Source organism: Pseudonaja textilis, chromosome 1 (assembly GCF_049901715.1).
Source record: "Pseudonaja textilis isolate UNSWEBS1 chromosome 1, rPseTex1.2, whole genome shotgun sequence".
Classification (NCBI taxonomy): Eukaryota; Metazoa; Chordata; class Lepidosauria; order Squamata; family Elapidae; genus Pseudonaja; species Pseudonaja textilis.
Genome location: NC_141990.1, coordinates 87,674,917 through 87,699,356, shown reverse-complemented (window position 1 = coordinate 87,699,356; position 24,440 = coordinate 87,674,917). Strand labels below are relative to the sequence as shown.

Below are 24,440 nucleotides of genomic sequence, written 5' to 3'. Positions count from 1 at the left end.
AGGATAGTGTGAAATGTATGTTACTTCAATATGGTTATTTATGATTTTTCACATAATTTAAATATTAATGCGCTCTTAATGTTTTTCTGTAATTTGCCTCAGTAATATCCTACTGAGGCAGCATACCCTGTCACCTTCCACTGATTCAGGGCATGATTGGTGCATTATTAAAACTGGATTTAAAGTAAACTTATTTATAAAGGTAAAGTGAAACAAAGCCAGAAAAAATGTTCACATAATGCACGCATCCGTTTTAAAACCTTGAGCCAGTTTTGTAAATAGGGGAAATTCAGACTCACCTATTAGTTTCCAATTTCAGCCTCCCAAGCTGAACATTGAGAGATCTTTGGGCAGCCTGAGAATCATGAGATACTGTTGAACTAAGTGTGCTCACTCCTGAGGTAGCTACTGCATCATCCAATACAAGGCAAGGACCCTGAACCGCTGAGTCAGGAGCACGTGCCTCTTCAGCTTCAATCTCATCTTGGTCTGCATTATCACTCTCGGATGCTAAGCTGAAGTGCGTCCTCAACTCTGTAAGAAATTTAATTGTTTATTATCACAATGATGAAATTGGAAACAAGTATGAGGAACGCCATAACCTCAGAGCTGCTATTTATCTAGATTAAGGGTGTCAAACTTGCGACCCATGGGCCGGATGCATCATGCGCTGGCCATGCCCACCCGTTTTAGTGAAGGGGGAAAGTCCCAATATGTCACGCGATAACATGATGCTGCACGTTTAACACCTCTGATCTAGATAATAAACTTAAAAACACTTTTATATAACAAGTTGGGATTACTATCCACACTGAAGCTGACATGCAACTCCTGAAATAAGAGATTCCAGGTTACTGTGCTAGTCATTAGCAGCAAAACAAAAACAAAAAACCTTCCTTATTTTTGAGAAATCTCTAACCCTCCTGTGTTTCCTCTGGCCTCTGGATTCTGTTCACAGGGTCCTTAGAGGAACCAGCTCTCCTGGAATCTAATGTGCATATATGTTATTGTGAATGGCAGAAATTTATCACACTTTATTGGTCAAATTATTTTTTTTATTTGAAAACTAAATTTTGTTCATTGTTCTTTCAACAGTATTTTAAAATTCAAGATGACACAATAATTTCCTCACAAATTTCCCACTGCTTGCACATCTTCAATCAGCTTTTTTTTTTTAATCTTTTGGAAAATGAGAGGTCAGCAATATATCTTGAAGTCTTGGCTAAGTTGATTTTCAACAGATGGTCAAATAATAATAATAATAATAATAATAATAATAATAATTTGTTATGCTTCTCCATGATCGTTCTGTAAAATGGTCTAGGAAACTATTATCTAGATCTTCTATCTCACTTAGCAGTCCAGAGCACAGCCACACAATAAAACATCTGTTGTTTTCCCTTCCTTCTATTCGTACCCAAGTGCTCTTAAGTAGATTCTTATGCTCAAATTCCTGGATCTCAATATGCATGGGCACTTTTTTCATATATAAATATAACCTATAATGCATGCTTGCCCTTTGCCTTCCCCTTTGATCCTTCAGTTCTTTTCTACTTACCAGATTTCAGTAATACCCACTGAGCTATATTTATTTTCCTGCAGTCAATTTATTCCTTATATTATGTACATTTATGTAGAGACACTGGAAATTTCAGATCACATGACTTTGTCTATTCCTTCCTACACTTATTCAAATGCTCATTATTCAATTGCCTCAACATTCTGCATACTCCTCCCAATCCCAATAATTGGCATTGCACTATTTTCAAGACTCCTTTCCCCACAGGATTCAATTAAAGCCTTGCAGATAAAGTATGCAAGATGATGATCATTGAAATGTACACGCCACCAACTCCTTCTTTTTAATGAGGCACTGCCCATTTGTTGCCAGGAGTCTCTTACCAAAGAAGACTACTGTATCTCAACTGGCACCATCTACACATTTACTTCCAATATTTTTCTCTTTCTTCCCTTGCCATATCCTTTAACACAAAGAAATGAAACTTGTGCCCCGGGCTTCTTTACTAATCTCCTTCCTTGGAGTGCCTTCAAGACTCTGTATCATCTGTTCCAGTTTGGATTGGCAGAAAGGCATGAACAAGTTAAATCATGCTTCCCCCCCACCCAAAGTCAACTGGATTTTCTTGGTTTATTCCTTGAAAATATTTCACTTTTCATCCAAGAATTCTTCAATGAGAAGCGAAACATTTTCAAGGAAAAAAGTGCAAGAAAATCCAGTTGCCTTGTGAGAGGCAAAACACCTCCTCATGACTGGGGAGTTTGAAAATCAGACATGCCAAATCAGTTCATTTTCCCATGCGTTTATTTCCTGACATACCCGACTCTCATTTCCATATAATCAGGACCAAATTCTTAGACACGGCCATTTTCATATTTTTAAAAAATATTCATGACTCAAAAGAAACCCTATCCTGCCCATTACCTTTCTACCAGCACTTTTATATCTTAAACATTCTCCATCAGTTTTCTTTCTGTTTTGCTAAACAATTTTTAAAGATTTATCTAGGTGTTTTTGCTTTTTTATATAATTTATCATTTCTCCATTTTCTCTACTAAACATAACAGCTTGGTTTTAATATGTTAATGTTTAGATTCACCCCACTTGTTGAATCATACAATCCAAAATTTAATTCACATAACTTGGGATGGCCACCAACAACATGAACATAGCACCGACATACGGTACTAAAGAATATTATCTGATTTGTTACTGCACTGTATTTTTTTTCTTCACTGCCACCATTCATATCCTTTTAATCAGAATTCCTGCACCCAACTTGCAGTTTTCATTTTTCAATTCCGCTCTTTGACATTTCATTATCATTTTCACAAAATTATCTAAAACACTCTAGCAGAATTTTATCCCAAATTATTACTTCCATGTTTAATTCATTTCAATTTGCCAAAGGCTCAGTGCTGTTTATTTTTAGCCACTTAAACAATGTACGCTGTTTTATTTTTATCAAAATGGCCATTCATTGCATCTTTAACTTCAAGTTACACTGTTATCTTCTTTTGCAACATTCGGTATTTTTATATAATATTCGTCCCCACAACTTTCTTTCCATATATTTTGGTAGCATTTATAAAAATTCTTTTCACACTCCTTTTTATGTGTACTTTTTATTAGTTTTTTGGGAAGATTAATTTGATGTCTAATACCTTTTCATGCAGAATTTGAATTTTCTCTTCCTGCACTTCAGTTTCTTTCCTTTTTTCCTTTTCCCTCTCTCTATCCAGCAGATAAGGTACTGTTCCACATTTAGTATCTCTCATCACCTTTGTGTCTTAAATGGATTATCTTGATCTTTCATCATGAACAACCAAATGTATCGGGCTTTTATACTTATTCAGTCTTTTGCCATGTGTTCATATTGACTTATGTAGAAACCATCTATTCAAAACCCAGCCTTTTTTCTAAGCAGGTATTCACAATCATCATTCTCATTCATGAATATCTGAATGGCTCAATCACTTGTTCTGTGTCTCATTCTTCCTCACCCACTCATGTCACAGAATAATGCTCCCTCCCAATATCTTCATTCAAAATAATATAGAACCTTAATTAAAATCCACATTGGTATCTTGTATTATTACCATTCACTGAACTGCAACATAAAACTATCACCCACCTTTGGTTTATAATTTTCTTACATTACCACAATAATATAGATGACATCTGTTAATTCATAATGAAACCTACTTCTTCAGCCCCTTCCTTATATTTGTGAGCTATTCCACAAGTTCAGATCACCTTCCTTCAGACCTACATCCTTGTCCTCTCTTAATTTCACAGACATACAACATACCGACCCTTCTTTTCTTCAATTTCATTCATTAATTTGACTTCTCTCAAATTTCAAGTTACAGTCTTCCATATGAATTCTTCACTGCCAGAATGGTCCAAAAGTAATTGGTCTGGATTATTAAAGCTTTCATATAATTCTTTTTAGTAAGATAGAGAAGGTATAGCTATGCCATGTATAGTATTCCTACTAATGGTAACAACAATTTTGGTATATTTTGGCCAGTATGATGTAATAATTTGCAATCAAAGCCCAGTTTTATTTATTTGTTTATTCAACTTATATCACACCCGTATTGCCCAGAAGCGATTCTAGTTTTACCCAAATTCATACTATTCTATGCAAATCATGAAGACTTTGGAAGTTGACCTATCGCTGGCCACATCTTATCAGCTAGGAAGGATATGTGATAACACTGACACATACATAGGACATGTAAAACCATCAAATATACTAACATATATTCACAGCTCAGAAGAGAACAGACGTATAAAGTATGGCAAACCCAGCAGTTTTTCCTTCCATGTTAAGTATGCAAGTAGCCTAGTTCAGAAAATTATTTTTAAAAGTGTCAAATATCTTACCAGGTACCAAAATAGTAATAGCAGTCTGCACAGCTTTGCGGATTATGCTATCCAGTGCAAACATCCAATGTGGCTTAATATTGTGGGTTCGTAGAACTTTATTCACCTAGAAAGAGATACTAGAATTGTGAAACTATTATTAATCTTTAAACAATAATAGTATAGATAATTCAGTCTGGATATGCCATGTTCACTACCATCACTCTCTCTAAATAATCAGTTTATCATCTAACAAGTGATCAATATTTGAAGAACAAAATACTTCTGAAAGACAAATTTGTATCCATTTGTATGGATTCACTTAATTTATAATTTCTTTCTACTAACCAGAATAACACAAAATTCTGTGTTATTTGTTATTTCAGTTACTTAAAGAACAGTAACTAATCTGTATAATCTGTATCTTCTATGCAAAGTCTTTCATATTTAGCAATATCTAAACATGTATAAACCTATTATTAAATCTTCAATACAAATTATTTTCTGAGTTACCAAATATATATCACACAATAAGAAGCTACCATTCACTGACAGAAGGGATACAACTGTAACACCTAAAAAAACATTAGAAATCTACAAATATTTAATAATAAATTGAATAATAATATTCAATTTTGGAAAAGATTTCTATCCTTCATCCCAACATTTGGGCTGGAGACATGAACGATACCCTTCTTCTCTAGATCTCAAAGATCAGAAAGTCGCATCATGTTCACCAAGAAACAGAATCTTTGCCATAATATAAAGTAGAAGGATACTGCCTCAAGCTATCATTATTCACCAGATGCACATGCACAAATTCATCTAAACAAGGGATGTGATACTTGCAGTGTCATGTTGCCATCACACGACATGTTGTGACTTCACCCACTTTGCTAAATCGGGGGTGGGCAGGGCGTGAGTTTGACATCCCTGATCTAACCTGAACAGTTTCCTCTAAAGAAATTTTGAAATGTTTATATTCTTCATGACTTGATGGCCATGTCAGTGCCTCTGAAGATCATATGCTGGGAAACTAATGGGCTTCCTTATGCAGTTGGCTGGCCACTGTGAAAACAGACTGCTGGACTATATGGTCCAATCCAGAGAGGGACTGCTTATGTTCTTAAAATTAGCAAAACAACAAGCCCAAAATATACTTACAGCATCTTGGAAACCAAAGAGTACTAACTGAACTTGGCTAATGCCATGACTGTCAAAGTCCAGCTCCAGTTTCAGCTTTGAAAGTGTATTTGCAATGATTTTGCGGTCTGTTGATCTTACAAATTCTCTGAGGCTAGCAACTAAAGTTGTAATGTGTTCCCATTTCAACTTAAGTTCTTCAGGACCCTGTTAGAATAACAAAAATAGCTAATTACATTTGTATAACTCTGGTTAGTATTAATAAAAATTAAGAATATAGCTCCGTATTCAAATTCTGCTTGTGGGTTTATTTAATTTATTTGCTGCTGATCTTGTAATGAAACTATATATTTCAATGAAGTTTTCCCAAAAAAGTGTATTATATATATTTGTGGTTTATTAAGTGTACATTAAAACCAACAGGCTTCAGTTAATAAGAATATATGTATACCGTGTTATATTTGGAGCCTGATCTGACAATAGACTAATAATGCTAGTGAAGTAAGGGTGGGATTTAAAAGAATTACTATAGTGTTTATATTCTGTTTGAAGTATGGTATATGATTGGGATTGTTGGAAACAGGATGTCAAATTCTGGACAATGAGAGAAACATAATGTAAGTCACAAAGGTTCAATTTGAAGAGAACATAATAATGTTGTTTTCAGTTATTCAGAGTACAAAATAGTTTATCCAGTAACTCAGTCAACATTAGTAAAGGTTACAAGATCATTTCAGTAAGAATTAGCTTTTGTTTTCATCTTGTACAATTGTCCGAGGAAGGGACAATTTAAAAAGAAGCCCTTGGAAGAATTCATTATGGACTGTGCCTTTGATTAATTACAATTGAGTCATAAAAGGGACTGGAAGCATATCAAATATGCCTTTATATGTGAAATGTCACTAGAGAATGTTACTTTGAAGCAAACCATTTCCATTTTTTCCCTTGAAAATTCAAATGTTATGACCTAGAAATGATAAAATTAGAATCACTGGCGTAATAGTTCAGACTGAGCAGCACTGGAACAGATTTGACATAAACATACACACAGTTGAATCATGGAATACCAAAGTAAAACAACTAAGCACCATCTATCTATTAAAATGCAACTTCTGCAATCTATTTATACATTGTCATTTTTTTGAAATAACAACTGGTATCAGTTCCACGTTGCTGTAGCAACTTGTTAATTTCCATATTAATTAATATTAATTTAACTAGTATTATTTTCTGGGAAATATTCAAAGCTGAAAAAGTTTAAAAATGATTTCTGATACATACAGAGGATTTTAAAGATTAATATTCAAATGACGCTGAACTTTTCCTTTTAGGTTTGATGGATAAACAGTTAGGAAAAAACCCATTGAAGATTTTTCAATATATTATTACTCTAATGAGATTACTATATGCACAGAGATGGAAAGATTCATCACTCCCCATTATGGAAGAATGGTTGGTGATATTGACAGAACTTGCTAAAATAGACAAACTAACTTCTTTGATTAGAGGAAGGACAATGTCTCCATTTATTGGTGATTGGAAACCTCTTATGGACTTCTTGTAAAAAATAAAAAAAGAAGTTGTGATTTATGGTTTTGATGATTAGACATTATAGATTATAGAAAGCAGAGAATCATGATATACCTTTTGAGAGAGAGATTCAAATATAACTGTAGTTATGATTGGTGTGTGGAATATCACTCCCTTATACTGTTGTATCTTTATATTTTTCTCTTTTTTCTTATTTTCTTCCATTTTCTTTTCTAATTGCACTTCTAGCTTTTTATTTCTCTATTTTTTGTTTCTCAGTTTTAATATAGTTTGCATTAGTTCTTACTACTGCTCTTTGAACTTTTAACAAAAATTACACACATACACACAGCCCTCTTTCATAGTCTTCAGATTAACTGTTTCAAGTGGTCTTTGAAATGTGTGCCTGTGATATAGATCAGATTTTCAGAGTTTGGAACCCAAAGGAGAACAATACTCTCAATGTGCCTTTTTCTGGTCCTGATCTTACAAAATGACTTTAATTGTTGTCTCAAAAGCCATAAATTAAAAAAAACCCTGAAAACTATGGACAACTGCATTATATAATTCTTACATCCTAAAGTGTAACATTCCTATTAAAATGTTTAACAGTTGTACCAATAATGTTTTTTCTGTATTGATATAAAATATACAGAAAAATGATTTTGACCAACTTTCTCAAAATATTTCAGCAACATTTCTCATGATATATCCAATGCATAATCTGACTTTGTTATTTTATTTTTTATAAAATCAACATAACCTAACATTCTGCCATTGATTTTTAAATACTACCAATGATAACTTAACAGAAAACCCCAAATAATATTGACAATGGAGAAACATAAGCATATATAATTTGTACAGTATTTAACTCTTCTATGCCTTATTTTGACAAATATATAGAAAAATTGTTTCTGGTTTGGATAATCAGAATATAGCTAATTGTCAGGGATTCATTATTTTTCTGCATAATTCTATTAGCATTTCCCAGTTACATTTTCAGAGGGGACCTCTCAGAAATAAAACCATTACATAAGTGAGCATTAATGGCGGATAAGTGAAGATGCAACTATAGTTTAATCTTGCAATTATTTGCACTTAAATATATTTATGCTCTATGGGATTCCTGAAAATCTGCCAATTACCACCTGTAAAGAAATATGTCACTGTGGTATTATATAATCTTGCAATATGTTTTGATCCCAACATACTATCCAGTGTACTATGAGCTGTGGTGGCACAGTGGTTAGAATGCAGTACTGCAGGCTATTTTTACTGACTGCTGGCTGACTGCGATTTGGCAGTTCAAATCTCACCAGCTCAAGGTTGACTCAGCCTTCCATCCTCCCCAAGTCGGTAGAATGGGGGCCCAGATTGTTGGGGGCAATATGCTGACTCTGTAAACCGGTTAGAGAGGGCTGTAAAGCACAGTAAAGCGGAATATAGGTCTAAGTACTATTGCTATTTTGTTTTTAAAATAATGCTAAACATATTACATACATTTCTTTACCTGAGTTAAGGCTTCCATCAGATTTCTCACTACCTTATCCTGGTCTTCTGTTAGAATTCTGTGAAGGGTAGCTCTTCGTTCACTGTCCTTTTTTAGCATAAAAAAGCCAGAATCCTTCTCTTCTGGTGAGGGAGGAGCACTATGATCCTCAAAATTCTCATCTGGGATGCTGTGAATATTTAACAGTAGAAACTACCATGAGGAAACCCCTTTTTAAAAAGTGATTTTCTTTTTCATAACCTAGCATGGATGTTACCTGGACAATTACCTTAGAAAAAGAGACCTAAGTCCTTTTCCTTCCTTATCACCACAGGATTTGGCTCTCATTTTAAAGGAGAAGGGATCAAGTTTCAACTCATTGTCAGGTGAAACTGAACCATATTCACTGCTACTACTTGTGTCTTCTACAAGAACAGGAACAGGCAACGATATGCTTCGAAGATATTCTGCTCAATGAAACAGGAAATAAAGTATGATCATAACAATTCTCCCCAATACATATAATCTATCTACTAAGATCTCCCAGAAGTTATATTATCTTGGATGAAAGAATTGTATTAACTGTTTCAAAGCAGTTGAGTACCAAGATACCACTGTATCTCACTTAACAATGTTGGGATAGTTATAATGTATCAGTTGTGTTTCCAACTCCGCATTGTTGAACAGAAAAATAATCTTTCTAGTTGAGATACGTATGTACATATGTATGTCAGATATGTAATATATGTACAAATCAAATGAAAATTCTTTTTTTTTTTGCAATATTCCTCAGAAATGTCTTCTTGTTACGTATATTTATAGCTTTATTTCTTGTGAGTTAACCTATGTGATATTTCATAACACTGGAAAGCTTCTGGGAAAAAATATTAATTGCAAAACTTACCATTTGATCCAACTGTGAGAGCTGCAAAAATAAAACAAAAATAATGTAACTTTCAGAATTGCTCAAGTCAAACAAAGAAAACTTGATATAATAGGGCTCCAGTGCAGTTAAACTTTATAATATCAAATTTCTACATACTAAAAGAATAGGGCTGCTGTATTTACACAACACACACTTATGTAATATTCTAAAAGCATTTGACAAAGCTCATTATTTCAAAACCATATCTGTTAGTAAGTTCTGGCTTGACATTCTCAAAAGACTGCCAGGTTACCTTGCTTTGTTAACAATGACTCCTAATAATCTAAAATCTCCCAGCTAGAACAGTTAGATTTCTTCACCTGTTAGTTTTGACTGTGACTTTCTTTTTTTGCTGGTGACTTTTAAGAACTCATCTATAAGAAGTTCATTAGCACAGGTTCTCTTGTCTGGATCAGGTTCAAAGCACCTCAGCAAAAAAGCTTTTGCCTCCACTGACATAGATTCTGGAATCTCAGGATGTATTTTGAACATTCCAACCTAATAAATGCAGATGAAAATCAATTTTAAAAAAAGACAAGCAGATCTTTCATCACAGAGGGAAATTCTTTTCTTTTGTTTCCACATTAAAAATAGCATTAGCTGAAGGATCTTAGAACAGTCTTTCATTCTTTGATAGGTATTATTTTAAAAGATAATCAAAATAACATTTTAGCATTTTGTTTTCTATGGCATGCTTTCATGTTCAGTTGAATCTAAATATGAACAAGATATGCTGTAACATTCCTCCCTCTAACCTATTATCATATCAACTTCTTTTTTTCAACATAGATTTGACATAAGTTTACTTTCCTTTTTCCTCCTCTTTTCAGAAAACTATCTAAACTAACCTTAAACATGGCTGCTTGTGGCTCTCCTAGTTCATAAAATGGAGGCTTTCCTGTGGCCATTTCAATAATTGTACAGCCTAAGGACCAGATATCTGCAGCCTTTCCATAACCTCTTGGTCCTTTATCAATTATTTCTGGTGCCATATACTGAAGAGTACCTGTGAAAAACAGATGTATTTTATGCATATTTAATAACAAATTGACAGAAGGCATATACTGAAAAATAATTTTTCAGATTTTACATGTACATTTATGTTACAGAATTTAGCATTAACATGGCACATGTTTCAAGTGTCCCACCTACATTTGCTTTTTCAGACTCAATTAGTCTAGTTCACTATATTGCATTAGATACTGGCCTTGCACCTATGATTTATCTTTAAATTCTTATAATCTAATCTATCAACTATAGTCAAATCAGCAAACTATGATTGAATTCTTTACAAACCAGAAGATGAAACTAAGATCACCACAACTATGGTTAAACAAAACCAAAAACAGTTATTTTCTTATAATGCAAAAGGGAACATTACAGGAAGAATGTAATGATAACCTTAGTTTATATATCCTGTGCCAGTTTGGGTATAAGGGGACAGCACTGAAATAACCAGGGAAGGATAGCTATGTGATAGTTGAAGCTGTCAGGACTGATCCATGAACAGATTTGGAAAATGAATAAAATCTGGCCATGCTTCTAAAAAAATATTATTCAGTGGACATTGTTCCCCCCAAAATAAAAAGTCTTTGCTAACAACAAACTCCGAAGTGAAGAAATAAAAAGCAAGAAAATATTGAGTTTATGATTGTAAAATTATTGTGTGTGCTGGCATGACTTTGTATTTTTTGATTCAAGACCAAGACCATATTTCTACCTGATCTTGTTGTAATTTTGTAATAGTTTAAGGATCACTAGGCTTATTTCCATAGTAGTCTCAAAAGTAATCCACTACAGTGTACCTACAGAAAAGAGCTATTCACACATTATGCTGTTTTGGAAGAGCTACCAAACAGAAAGCTTACAAATATCTCAGTGGCAGAGCAATAATTTTCATAATAAGGGTCACTATAGGGGTCTGTAACACTCCTGAATACTATATGAAACAAGCTAATAGAGCAACTGGATGCAATTGGGATTTTTAAAGCTATTTTGAATAGTTCCCACTAGGCTTGTTCAATATATCCAGTAGTAAGATTGGAAATGGAATCCAACATTTGGGAACATAAAGTACAAGAAAGGCCCATCACAAAGCTATATCTACTAAATTTAAAAACTGCCAACTAAATCTATTCACTGTTTCAAAGTTACATTTATGTTGTTTTTATTTTCTATATGAAATATAAATTCAGTATAAAATTTAATATGTTTTTTTAAGTGCATACAAATGCCAGCCATAGTATTGAATACTGAGTCAGAGCACACCCAGTTTCTAAGCCAGCTAATGTTATGCTTATGTATGACCTTTAATTGGATCAGAATGTCAGACTGATTAAATAGTCTGTACTTCCTCTAAATCAATTTTTAGGAATGTTGCTGATAACATTAATGGAGATTGGTATGCACATCAACAGATGATTATTTCTACTTATGTGAATTACATCATGAATGACTAATGCTACATTCCCTAAGCATATTTTCTAATGGGAAGGATTCCCTAGGATTCCTCATGTCAGTAACCTAGCTCTTATGAAGGCTTTTCATTTACACTTTTTAAGATTTTTCACACAGTTAAATCCCTGGAGATAGAGGATATTTTTCCTAACCAAGGCAAATAAAATGAGCATGTTACATCCACCAGGAATCCCAAATATTATGTTCAATTTATGAACACTGAACATTTTTCAATGAAATTAGGAACTCTACAATATGCTTTCAGACTTGGAACATACCTGTGAATGTCTCAGTGCAAGGATTGATTCCAGCAAGCCTCTTTGATGTGCCAAAATCTGAAATCTTTAATACTCCACTGTATGTGTTGATAAGAACATTATCCCCCTGCGGGAAGAGAACATTTGAGATCACTGTTTCACGTTATGACTGACATCGCAAAACAATTTGCAGTTAAAACGAATGCTGAAAACTGATGATGAATGAAATAGATGTTGCTACACCTTTGACACTAGATTACGTTTCTGATGACCCTCTCATTCCTGAATGCTGAACTAGTATCTCTAAGTACCTTCTAAAAACAATGGTACAAGAGATAAACAATAAAATGGGGCAGTTCAAAAACTGTAGGGAAAAATTATTTTCTATACTTAATATTGCATGGTTTTAATTGTTTTTTATCAACATATTTTCTTAACATGTCATAAATCAGGGCTAGGAAAACTGTGGCATTGCAGATGTTGTCAATCAAACATCTCCAGTATTTTAGGAAGCATAGCCATATGCTGGGTGTTACAGGTGTCAATATTCCAGCATTCTGTTCTGTTGATATAGAAGTTAATGCCTGTAATGTTTTGGTGAAGTTTACCCATTTAACTGGCAAATGGTATGCAAAGTCAGCTAATAGACATTGCTTTGTCTTCCTCCTTCTACAGTCTCTTATAGCCTTACCAAAGAATTGAAAGATCTAACAGATCAGAATAGGCTCTGTATTACAGAGTAAGAGCATAAGAGGGGAAATATTTGAAGTCTGGCTGAAAAAAAAAAAATCAGTTGATTTGTGTAAAATTTCTACTTTCATACGATTCCCCCATCAGGAACAATTCCCAGGACAAACAAGGAAAAGTTCTCCAATCCTTTTTGGAATCATTTGGGTTTGGCCTCCTCCCTCTTCTCCATCAGTCAAGAGCTCCCTTAGCAGGCTACTTCATGGTAGCATAGCCATAGCAGTTGAGTGCGTTAGAAAAAGGCCCCTGAATTGCAATATATGCAAAAAAAGGTATTTGAGGCCAAATGTATAAAAGATAAAAAAATGAATATATGGGATGGAAAAGCGACAGAACAGTAAATCATGTCCCATGAATCCTTCATATTTGATACTATCCATCATCAAGGGTATGTAACCCCCCTCTCACTCATACATATTGATTAATGTGAGAATTCTGCCATATCTTGAAAAGATTTATGATCCCTGATGTAAATTAATATAGAAAAAGAGGAGTAGTTAAAATAATCACAAGTCAGGTATGCTCTGTGCATCACTATTTATTTAGATTTATCTTTAGATAACAGTATCTTACCAATCTTTATGCTACACCAATACTATCCCTTTTAAAAGAACATGAACCAGACAATGTGGTGGAATCTGCAGCTGAAGTATAAGGAGAAGTTAAGAGATTGGCTAACCTGGAATCACTGAAAGGGAAGAAACGGCGGAAGGCAGGCCCTCCCTAAATCTTGCAGTGCTTATTTAATTCCTAATTAATTGTGGTTAGTGCAGTTAGCCTAGCAAGATTCTTGTAAATAGGTGAGCAATAATAAAAATATTTCTTTGATCAACTTCCAGCGTCATTCTAGTTCCTTGTGTCTGACAGATGTCGTGCTTTTTCCAAAACCTTTTGAAGAACCCACAACTAAAACAAGGCTGAATTCAGATGAGAATTCCAACTAGTCTACCTCACTAAATTGCAAAAATCTTTTGCATCATCATTCATATCATCCATTAGTCTTGAGATACTAAGAATGAAATCAGTTCCAATGCATTCCTATTAGTGGATGTTCAGATTTCTCTATTTACTATGATCAAATGGGGATTGAGACTTTTTTCTATCAGAGAAAAGTTGAACTAATTTTCATATTCATAAAATAACTTTACATTCATCCATACCAGTTCTTTCTGCAAAGAAATCTCCCTTTACAATTTATAGTACATAGCAATTCCCACCTTTATATCTCTATGCACAATTTGATTATCATGGAGGTATTTTAATCCTTCAAGAATCTGTTTGGTGTAGAAACCAATTGTCTGTTCATTATCTTTCAACGGTCCCCATTTTGATCTCAAAAGAGCTGAAAGGCTACCTGAAATATCAAGAAAAATAGTTTCAAATTAGACAGATACTAAGGGTAAACCAGTGTTTACTTGAACAGTAGTATTTGTATTTCCTTAAAAAATGGAAACGTGTTTATTACAACACCAGCACCTTTTGTAGCAAAAAATATTCTGATTATCAATATACCAGGTTAAATGCAATCCTAAGCAGATAGAGTTCTAGTTTACCTTTTCCTCCCCTGCCTAAAACCACCTGAATTCCCTCAACCCTACAGGGTAAACCTAGATATGTGCAGAGGAAAGATGCAAGAATTTAATTCCACTGGAGGAAACTTTGTATCTGCAGACAGACATCATTAGATACAATTTTTTACAAAAATTATTTCAGAACTAGTTACATTTTTTTTCTTAATATAAAAAATACTCAAATGGTTTAAAATGTTACATTTTATTGCCTTTACCTCATTGATTAGTGAATTGAAAAGCACAATTTGTGAATTCTGGATAATATTTCATACAACATCAACATTCTAAAAATGTTAATGAAGAAAAACTGCTTTATAACCTTCTATAACAAACTTGCTGACCTAGCAACTGGCGAGGAATTCTGGGAGTTGTAGTCCTAGGTTGACAGAAAATACAGCAATGGCAAACATTTTAATAAAAATGCATTAATTCTTTAAACCTAGAAATGTTTTACCTCCTGGTACCTGTTCCATGAATATTTTAATAAATCCATCTTCACTAAATGAGCCAAGATACTGAACAATGTTCTTGTGTTTGAGGTGTTTGTGTAAAGCTATTTCTTCATGTAAAGGCTGGGAATACCTAAAAGACAGATTAGTGTGATTCAGTCCCATAGTTTTCATCCCATGGAACTTACTACATAATACTCAGTTTATAAATAAACCCTCAATAATTTACAGATGGCAGTACTTTAAAGTAAAAAAATAAGCAAATAAGAAAATTGTCCAGTTAATGTTCGTACAAAGGAAATATATTCCTAAAAATTGATAACACAGAACAAATAGCAAGGCAGAAAGCATGAAAGCTGACTACATCAACAACTTACAAGTACAAAAAAATACAGTTCCGTCTCATATTTTTGGTGGTGTAATCCAATATAAATTTGAAATGGATGTTTCATAGAACATGTCAATCATGTGTGTTTACTTAAGTGCTATAACAATTTTTCCTTTTCATTAAAACGGGTTCAGTTTTGAATCACATGTCCTCTGCTTTTCTGGCCAAGTTAAGATTCTGAGTCAATTCTATAATACAACATCATCTAAGTTTTGTTATTCCCACTTAGCTATCTGGATAGTTGTTGATATTAGTCAGTTTTCCCTATCTTGGTTTCTCTAGATACTGAAATACGACTATTAAAATGGTCAGCTACCACTCCATAGTTTTACCACTCATTATCAAGATTCACGAGTACCTGTTATTTTCACAAATTTTAGCCACCAGTGGAACTGTCTCAAGAGATTATAAAGCTTGAATGTTTGCAGTTATATACACACAACTTTCGATAGTATGAAATTCTGGCCCTATTCACATTACAAAGTTAACTTGAGGGGGGGTGTGTGTGGCTGAATTTGGTATTATTTTAAAAACTGAGTTAATTTATTTTAATTTAATTAAGTTAATCTAGATTTAACAGATCTACTCTAGTTTGAAGTTAAATTAACTTTCCCTGCATCATGTAAACTACTTACCAAAAATCAACTCTCCCTTCCAATAATCATAATTAAAATAATCTTAAGAGAAATCTGCCCAAAATAAAGGCTTTTCTAGACATTCTACCTCTATAGCCATTTTGGGTCTCCACCCTTCACACACACATACAGAAGGACAGAAAGAGGCAGAAATGGTATCGCAATTATTCAGATTTTTTTAAAAGAAAAAAAAGGAGGTACTGGGGAAGTTGTAGTGTCTGAGAGGCCTAGCAGATGACTGACTGAATCATTTCAGATTATGTGTTGTTGACACATAAAGATGAGGCAACTAACTGGAAAGGGCAGGATCACTTCTGTCTGCAAATTTGCTTTAAGAAGGTTAGAAGAGCAATCTGGGCCAGTCTCTTTGTAAATACAAGTAGTCCTCAATTTACAACAGTTCGTTTAGTGACCATTCTAAGTTACAGCAGTGCTGTAAAAGTGATTTATGTCCATTTTTCACACTTACAACTGTTGCTGTGTACCTATGGTCACATGATCAAAATTTGGATGCTTGGCATTAATATTTATGACAGTTGCTATGTCCTGAGGTCATGTGATCACCTTTTGTGACCTTCTGACGAGCAAAATCAATGGGGAAGCCATATTCACTTAACAACCGTATCACTAATTTAACAACTGCAGTGATTCGCTTAACAACTGAGGCAGGAAAAGTCATAAAATGGGGCAAAATTCACTTAACAAATGTTTCACTTAGCAACAAAAAATCTGGGCTCTATTATAGTTATAAATCAAGGACTACTTGTATTTGTATAGACTGTATACTATATTTGATATTATGTGCATTGGTTGGGGGAAGAGTGAGGCTGTTTCTGAATTTTACGTTCTCTATGGAGATTTCTAGCTTTGTTTTCTTTCTGCCTGTAAGTGGTGTGTGTATACTTTCTGTGGGTCCATTGTGAGAGGTCTAATGTCGTAGGGTTGTGTGATCTGCATATATAGTTACCAGTTCATACATTTATTCTGCTTATTTCCTATTATGGAAATATATGGATCAAGTTCCTGAAGCATTAAAGGCAAGCATGTGTAGGTAGGCAAAACTATCACTGCTTTTGTAAGACAAAAGCTGCTGCAGGGGAGGCCAGTAAGAAGAAAATAAGTTTGGGGGGGTGTGTGTGCAAAAAATATGTAATGCTTCAAAAGTGCACCTTCCATACCACCCCCCCAGGCAAAGTTCCACATGCAAATGAGTGAGCATAAATACACTTCAGGAAATCTGCAAAAGAGTGTGATCCAGTCTCTCTGTTTGGACAGATGGCCAGCTAAATGAAAGGATTAAGAACACCCATGCCATTGCTGTGCTTCAAATCATCCATTGCCAAAAGGAATGGGAAATGGAAATGTGTATTAATATTTCATAATCTCTTAAGATACTTTTTTTTTACTTACATTCAGCACTTAGCCACTGAACCAGAAGCTAAGAGAACATAAATAGTCTTCAAATAACTAACCAATATTAAATCCAGCTAGGCACACTGCATAAATGCAAATACCACATGTTTGAGTGACCTGTAATTAAGCATGTTGTATTCATGCAGCAATTGTCATTCGTGTCTAATTCTGCTTCCTGAGTCTCTGGGCCCAGCTGCAGTAACCTATGCACAACTTTGTGATGTGAACAAGGACAGGAAGACTCCTTTCATACAATTATGAAAGAGCCCTGGTGGTGCAGTGGTTAGAAGGCAGTCCTGCAGGCTACTTCTGCTGACTGCCGGCTGCCAGCCGTTCGATTCTGACTGGCTCAAGGTTGACTCAGTCTTCAATCATCAGTAAAATGGGGCAATATGCTGACTCTGTAAACTGCTCAGAGTGGGCTGTGAAGCAGTATGTAAGTCTAACTGCTATTGCTATTACTGTGACAGTTCAACAGCACCTATCAGGACTCTTTTCTGGTTGTCTACCGTTGATGTATCTATTGTTTGAGAAGGAAGTGCTTTTGATCACCTTTGGAGATCTATTATTAGTTTTTCCAACAGAACACTGGTGAGCATTAGCTGTATAATTGTAAATATAGCAGCATCTGTCAGCATTCACTATTACTATACCTGCTATCTCTTTCTGGGATTTCTTTAATGGCAATTCTGACTTGATTGCTCAGATCTCGTCCTGCATAAACTATGCCATAAGTGCCTTTCCCCAGAATGACTCGTTCACCATTTTCATCATATTCATAATCATACTATAACAAAAAAAAAAATACACAAAAGGGAAGGGATATGTCATTCTGTTATGTGTCAAATACAAATATTGTAATCTTTGGGAAGACGTGATTCAACAGTGGCTCAAACCAAGGAGAATCAACATCCTATCTAAATATTAGGCCAGTGCTGCTGTGTTTATTTATTTTTTAATCTATACTTCATCTTTCGATGGTGAATTAGCATTCCTAGGAGAACAGGAATCTCATAAAAGGTAGTCCTTGTTTAGTGGCCATAACTGGGACCAACAACTTTCTCATTAAGCAAAGAAGTTAAGTGAAATCTCAATTGTGTATATGATCTTACTTCAATTTTCCTTTGCTTTTACACTTTTACAAAAACCCTAAATACAAAAACTGGTTGTAAAGTTCCTTTTTATTGCTGTTGTAACTATGAACTGTCATTAAATGAGGCAGTTACTAAAGAGGATTATGTATAAGACAATTTCTGTTTAAAAATTTAACTTCAGTTTTTTCCCCACTGATTCATATTTTGTCCTTGAACCTTCTTGATAATGTTTATTTAACAAAAGATCTAAATATCTAAGTGGCAGCGAATGATTAAGCATACTGCCTTGTTTAACGACTGTTTAAAGTTATGACAGTGTTGAAAATGTAACTTTATGACCAGATCTCATAACTGATAGACATTTACAACTTTGGAATGTCTTATAATCACATAATTGCTGTTTGTGTGCTTCACAACCAGCTTTTGCCAAACATTAGAGAAACTGGCAGTAAAATCACAAGCTGCAATCTTTTGACATTTTGCTATTTTGCTTAACAACCTGCGATGACTCGCTGAATTATCAAATTGGAAGTGATGTCTTAAGTCCATCATGGCCACATTATGTTTGCCTTAGTGACTGCACTGATTAGCAAGGGAGTACCAATTGTGGTTGCTAAGTGAGGATTACTTATATGTGATGATGATTAAATATCAAATGATAATGTATGTAAATATTAGAGTTTGAATAGCTCTTTAAAATGTCCATCTATTTGCAACAGGCTTATACATTAATATGACTTGTTTTTTTCTTTGTAATGAGTTTTCTAATACTACAAAAGAAACATGAGGTTATAAATCATGATAGCCACTGTTCCTGCTAACAAATGCTTGAAAGTCTAGAAAGCAGACAAGGTTGTGGGTATGAAGTGGAACTTGCTAGGGAGCTCATTTTTAAAAAATATGAAAAATAGGAAGAATACACAGTTGCCTTTACCTCCAGAGAATCTCCATCACATTCACCTTCCTCTGTGTTTTTTCCTATTTCTTCAGTGATGCTATTAACCATTTCAAAAAATCTGCCAAAGACATATAGTAGTCATATAGAAGAAAAGAACAATGAATAGAATAAAACTTGGTGATTAGCAATCACAGCGGACTCTGATTGATACCACAGCTATGCTTCACAAAAAAAATTCTGGACACCTGTTTTGACATGATCTCCTTCAGACTGTACCTTGTATCACGATATATAATTTTGCATATTGTTTTGGTAAGAACAACCATACCCAGCATATAGTAGGAGTTAGAATATTGGAATAAAACATGAGATTCCCGCACTCAAATCCCCAGACAGCTTTAAAAGTCACTGAATGTTTTTAAAATAATCACTATTCCTCAGTTCAAGGTAATTCACAGAGTTGTGAAAATAACAAGCACGGAAAGGGAAAAAGCACATACAATGCCTTGAATTGTTGAAAAAGACTAGGATAAACATAATAAACAAGCACAGACCTTATTATGTGTGAAAGTTACATCATTTGAGAATATATGTATGGTGGTTATGTCGCTTGAGAAAGAGGGATTTTAATATAAATTGCAATCCAATTTTGGATTTACACAATGCTTTTATAAGTTTCATATCTGTTCCTAAATGCTTGTAAAGAAAAAGTGATGGAATGCATACTGAGATATAGGAAAGATTATGTAACAGATGGCATAACCCATAACAGATGCCATTCAAAACTAAAATAATTTAATTCAAATCTTCAAAACACAAGAAATAAATTTGAATGGGCAGATATTTGGAAGATTTAGTACAGACCTGGGTGGCTTTTCCACAACCCTGATATTTATTCCCTGGGTATCTCTCATCCAACTAATCTTGATCCTAGTTAGCTTCTGGGCCCAGAAAAAAATCAGCCAGGGATTAACCAGCATGAATGCTGACATAAATACAAAGTGAATGCTACTGATTGAAGACTTCAGAAGCCAAAATTAAGCTGCTAAATATTCTCAGTAAACACAATTATTTTTCATGCCATAGTGGATTTTAAAATATTTTATCAAATAAATAACACAGCAGATGTAAAAATAGCCTATTTATCTTTTTTAAAATATGAAATAGTAATCAACATACTTTTTGCAGTGATGTTCTGTACAGAAATAGATTTGGAAATCATCTGAATTGTGTAGTACATACAGGAAACAGCACCGTTCTTCAAATTTTGAAATGCTAAAAAGAAATAAAATTAAAATAGATGACTAATATGTCTTTATACTTGATGAAATCTTTCAATTATTACAAGAAATCAGAATTTTTTAATGCTTGATATCTGAAAAATGCTCCAAGTAATTATGTCCTTATTTTTTTTAAGAAGGAAGGTAGGTAAGGATATGTTAGAGGAAGAAAATCCTCCCTCAGACTTTATAAAACAATAGTAATGAATGAAGCTCAGGTTGCTTACTTACAGAAAAATGAAAGTTAATTCAGTATTTCGGGACTCCCAAATATGGCTATGCCATCATTTCCAAACTTTTCTCTAATGTCATAGATATCTGAGTGTGTAAACTTAGGTATGTGTATGGGGGGGGGGGTTGTTATAAAAGTATACCAAAAAGCCCCCAAAATTATTCTTGAAATACTTACATCATATTAAATAGGACACTATCAATTATTTGAAGAAAGGTATGTAACTATCTCATTTAAATGGACTGCATCTCATTAAAATTATACATCCAGTGCAACTGTTCTCTTAAAAATCTCTGGGAGGATCATCTGGGTTTGGAAGTTCATGAATCACATAAAGAACTCCATGTAGTTCCTGGAATTGTCATCAACCACCGAGAATGAATGATGAAGATGACCTCCTGTGGCTAAAAGAGCACTTTTTCTTTCTATGGTATGAAACTGACTACATACTGGAAGCCACTGGAGGGCACCCTAGCACAAACTTTCGGTCACTGCTTTCTTTTTTTTTCCTTTTAAAGGTACCAAAAATTCATCATTTAATTACGGCTATCACAAATTAATCTATGAAATATATTTCAACATGAAGTATAGTAAACAGCAAATAAACACTAAAATATTACTAACGGGTCATTCCAATTGCATACCAATCTTTTTCATAGTTTTCTATTCCATACAACCTCATATTCCACAGGTTCTTTCCAGAATAAATGCTACTTGAAATTTGTCTAATAACATATGACAAGTAACCTTAATAATTCGATGAATCTTATTGGAAGATAATTAAAGGTGTCTAGGTGAATTAAATAGGCATATCATTGTATTATTAATATAAGAAATCAAACAGAGTCCTGCTACATCAGGCCATAAGGCAGCCTAATGTTGCACACTGCGTCACATGGCAAGCAACTGGAACACAACCCAAGTTTGGAATGGATGAAATCCTCCTTCCACAGTTGCTTCTCAGTAACCATATTTAAGATTTTATTTAAACAATAACGCAGTTAGCATTAGTAGTTACTGATAGCGTGATTCTCCATGACAATGAGATTCTCAGTCATCCAGGTCATGACTATCTCAAAGGTGCTTTTTCAAAGGGCAACTGGACAATGTTTTTTTTTTTCCCCTTGTGGTAGATGTTTTGCTTCTCATCCAAGAATAGATGAAGCTTTTGGATGAGAAGCAAAGTGTCTTCTTTCTCCAGGAAAAAAAATAGTTCAATTGCCTTTTGAAAAAGTACCTTTTAGAGACTTGATACTCCATGTAACCGTTAATTCCACTTTTAAAGTCATTTAAATTGCCTACCACCTATCACAACTGTTTGCAGTCAATGTTACAGCTCAGCTCAGCTCAGCTCAGCTCTGCACTATAAATCAGAATTTCCCTGCATTTAGTTTTAGTAGACAACCTTGAGTTCTAACACTTCTAGCTAGTGTTGCCTTATCAGTGAGTTGGGCAGCATATAAAATAAATAAAAATAAATTCTGTGATGCAATAATAAAAGCATCTCTTCACAGATGTTGCATATATCATGTGTGATTTCATATATCCGTATTACCTGATATGCAGGTATGCCTCTGTAAGATCATTTGAGGTGAGGAAGTCACCCTCCCTAATGCTCTCCAGAATAGAGTGTAGCATCCTGAAATGCTTGTAACACAAATATTTATTGAGCCTTTTAAGGTCAAGAATAGTTCGCCACCCTCACCCCAAAAGGCTTTGGGAATAACAAACAGCCGGGAGTAAAATCCCTTACCCTGCTGACTCAATGGAACTGTCTGGATGGCTTGAATATCCAGCAGGTGTTGAATAGCCTGTTCCATGGGTTTTTTTCGGGATGCCTCCCTGGATACAAGGCAAGGCACATAGAACCTGGGGGGGTTGTGATCTGAATTGTAAGAAAAGGCCATGTCTGACCCAAGCATCAGATGATGTAGCCTCCCACTGGGCAACAAAACTGGATAATCTGCCCCCAATGAGAGAACTACTATGACAATTAACAGGAACCCCCATGAAAGGGCTGCTTGTCTGAGTATTGAGGCCTGTCTCTGGCTGTGGGCATTCCTGATTATTAAAGGCCTGCCGCTGTGGCCCTTGAGCCGCAGTACTGCCCTCTGCTCTGAATGTCGACCTACGGGAGTATGGAACTGCCCTGAAACCTGAAAGCCTTGTCTCTGGTCTCTACAAGATGGGGATCGAAGACGTCCCCAAACAATTTATTCCCCTTTATTGAGACAGATGCCACCTTCCATTTGCACTGGCTATCAGCCTGCCAATTTTTCAGGCAGACCATCCTGTGAGCAGTCACTGATGTAGTAATGGATTTGGTTGTGAATCTGGCACTATTTAAGGTGGCATCTGCGTAAATTCAGCCACTGCAACTAACTTGAGAATGTCCTGATGGACCCGGACATCTGTAGCAAGAATCCTGTCCTGTAGCTGGTGAAGCCAGCGTAAGAAGTCTCTCATGAAGAATGATACAGCTGATGAGCCTTGACCGTCCAGGCAGTCGCCTGATGCATACGCTGAAGGGACTGATGAATTATTCTGTCCTCCGCTTTCAAGACTTCCCCTGGATCTGCTGCGTTTGAAGAAACCAAAACCAGGGCCGCTACCAGACTGTCCACTGATGGCACCTGCAATGAGCTAGTGAGTTCAGGACCCATATTGAAGTAGTGGCGCTTGTTAGCTGACAACACGGCCGCTGTACCAGGGGAGTCCAGTTGTTTTTTAATGACATTTAAAAATAATCTTGGGGCCGGTACCATTTCAAGGTGTACAGTTGGTTCAGCAAAGAATTGGTTTGGAGGTGCTGTTGTATCTCCCTCTATGTCTCCAACATCTGCCTCTGGTCCCAACTGAGCTGTCTTCCTAGCCTTGAACAATAATGCATGGAACTTATGGGATTCAAAGAGGCTGGTCTTTCAGGGACCAAGTCTTCATCCTCAGAGAAGTCAGATTCTCTTTTGTCTTCTTCTGGGGCCCTAGATGGGTGGCTATGGAGGGATGGGTCAGGAGAGGCCCTATCACTCAAGGACTTCTACTTCTCGAATGTATGGAAGCTTGATCCAGGTCTGAAATGATAGAATATTCAGACGCCACACATTCACACATTCTTTCCACAATTCTCTGTCTAATAACTTTTGAGATAATTGGGCCATCTGAGCAGGCAATTCTTGTTCTGCACCCTCGGGATCATGCAGGCCTGCAGCAGTGGGGGTAAAAGTTGCTTCTATTCCTGGTCTAGGCCTCTTAGGAGGAGGTTCCCATGAATCATCCTGGAAGGCCGTGTCAGAGTCCCTTTGGTAATCCCTGCCTCCTACTAGTTGCTGTGGGATAGCAGATTCAGATGACCTATCAGGGGACCAGGCCTGTAAATGAGACCTACATGTAGAAGTAGGCCCAGGCTCAATCTGTAACACTGGAGGCTGAGCCGAAGAAGCTGACTCATCTCGGGGCGGCGATCTGAGGCTCCTCCCCCCAGCGGCATGCTGGCTTTTTTCAACCCATTTCTCCAGTGCCGTTTGTCTTCTCAAGGCATC

The 24,440-nt window shown here is 35.3% G+C and overlaps 1 protein-coding gene and 1 long non-coding RNA gene across 3 annotated transcripts in view; one reads left to right on the top strand and one right to left on the bottom strand.

Moving 5' to 3' along the window:
- MAP3K5 (mitogen-activated protein kinase kinase kinase 5) overlaps positions 1–24,440 on the bottom strand; it is a 111,034-nt gene that overhangs the window by 8,947 nt on the left and 77,647 nt on the right. For both annotated transcript variants that reach the window (XR_015744927.1, XM_026705554.2), the window contains exons 13-26: positions 20,569–20,664; positions 19,426–19,507; positions 18,051–18,184; positions 14,967–15,094; positions 14,159–14,295; positions 12,216–12,321; positions 10,329–10,486; positions 9,801–9,978; positions 9,460–9,480; positions 8,845–9,022; positions 8,577–8,745; positions 5,555–5,740; positions 4,412–4,517; positions 300–534 (exon numbers count right to left, since the gene is read on the bottom strand). Coding sequence is in view for 1 of the 2 variants with exons in the window: in XM_026705554.2 (XP_026561339.1) it covers positions 300–534; positions 4,412–4,517; positions 5,555–5,740; positions 8,577–8,745; positions 8,845–9,022; positions 9,460–9,480; positions 9,801–9,978; positions 10,329–10,486; positions 12,216–12,321; positions 14,159–14,295; positions 14,967–15,094; positions 18,051–18,184; positions 19,426–19,507; positions 20,569–20,664 (1,914 nt within the window). In the remaining variant the exon portion in view is untranslated. The remainder of the gene's footprint in view (positions 1–299; positions 535–4,411; positions 4,518–5,554; positions 5,741–8,576; positions 8,746–8,844; positions 9,023–9,459; positions 9,481–9,800; positions 9,979–10,328; positions 10,487–12,215; positions 12,322–14,158; positions 14,296–14,966; positions 15,095–18,050; positions 18,185–19,425; positions 19,508–20,568; positions 20,665–24,440) is intronic.
- LOC148127715 (uncharacterized) overlaps positions 1–24,440 on the top strand; it is a 64,228-nt gene that overhangs the window by 28,196 nt on the left and 11,592 nt on the right. The window lies entirely within an intron of this gene.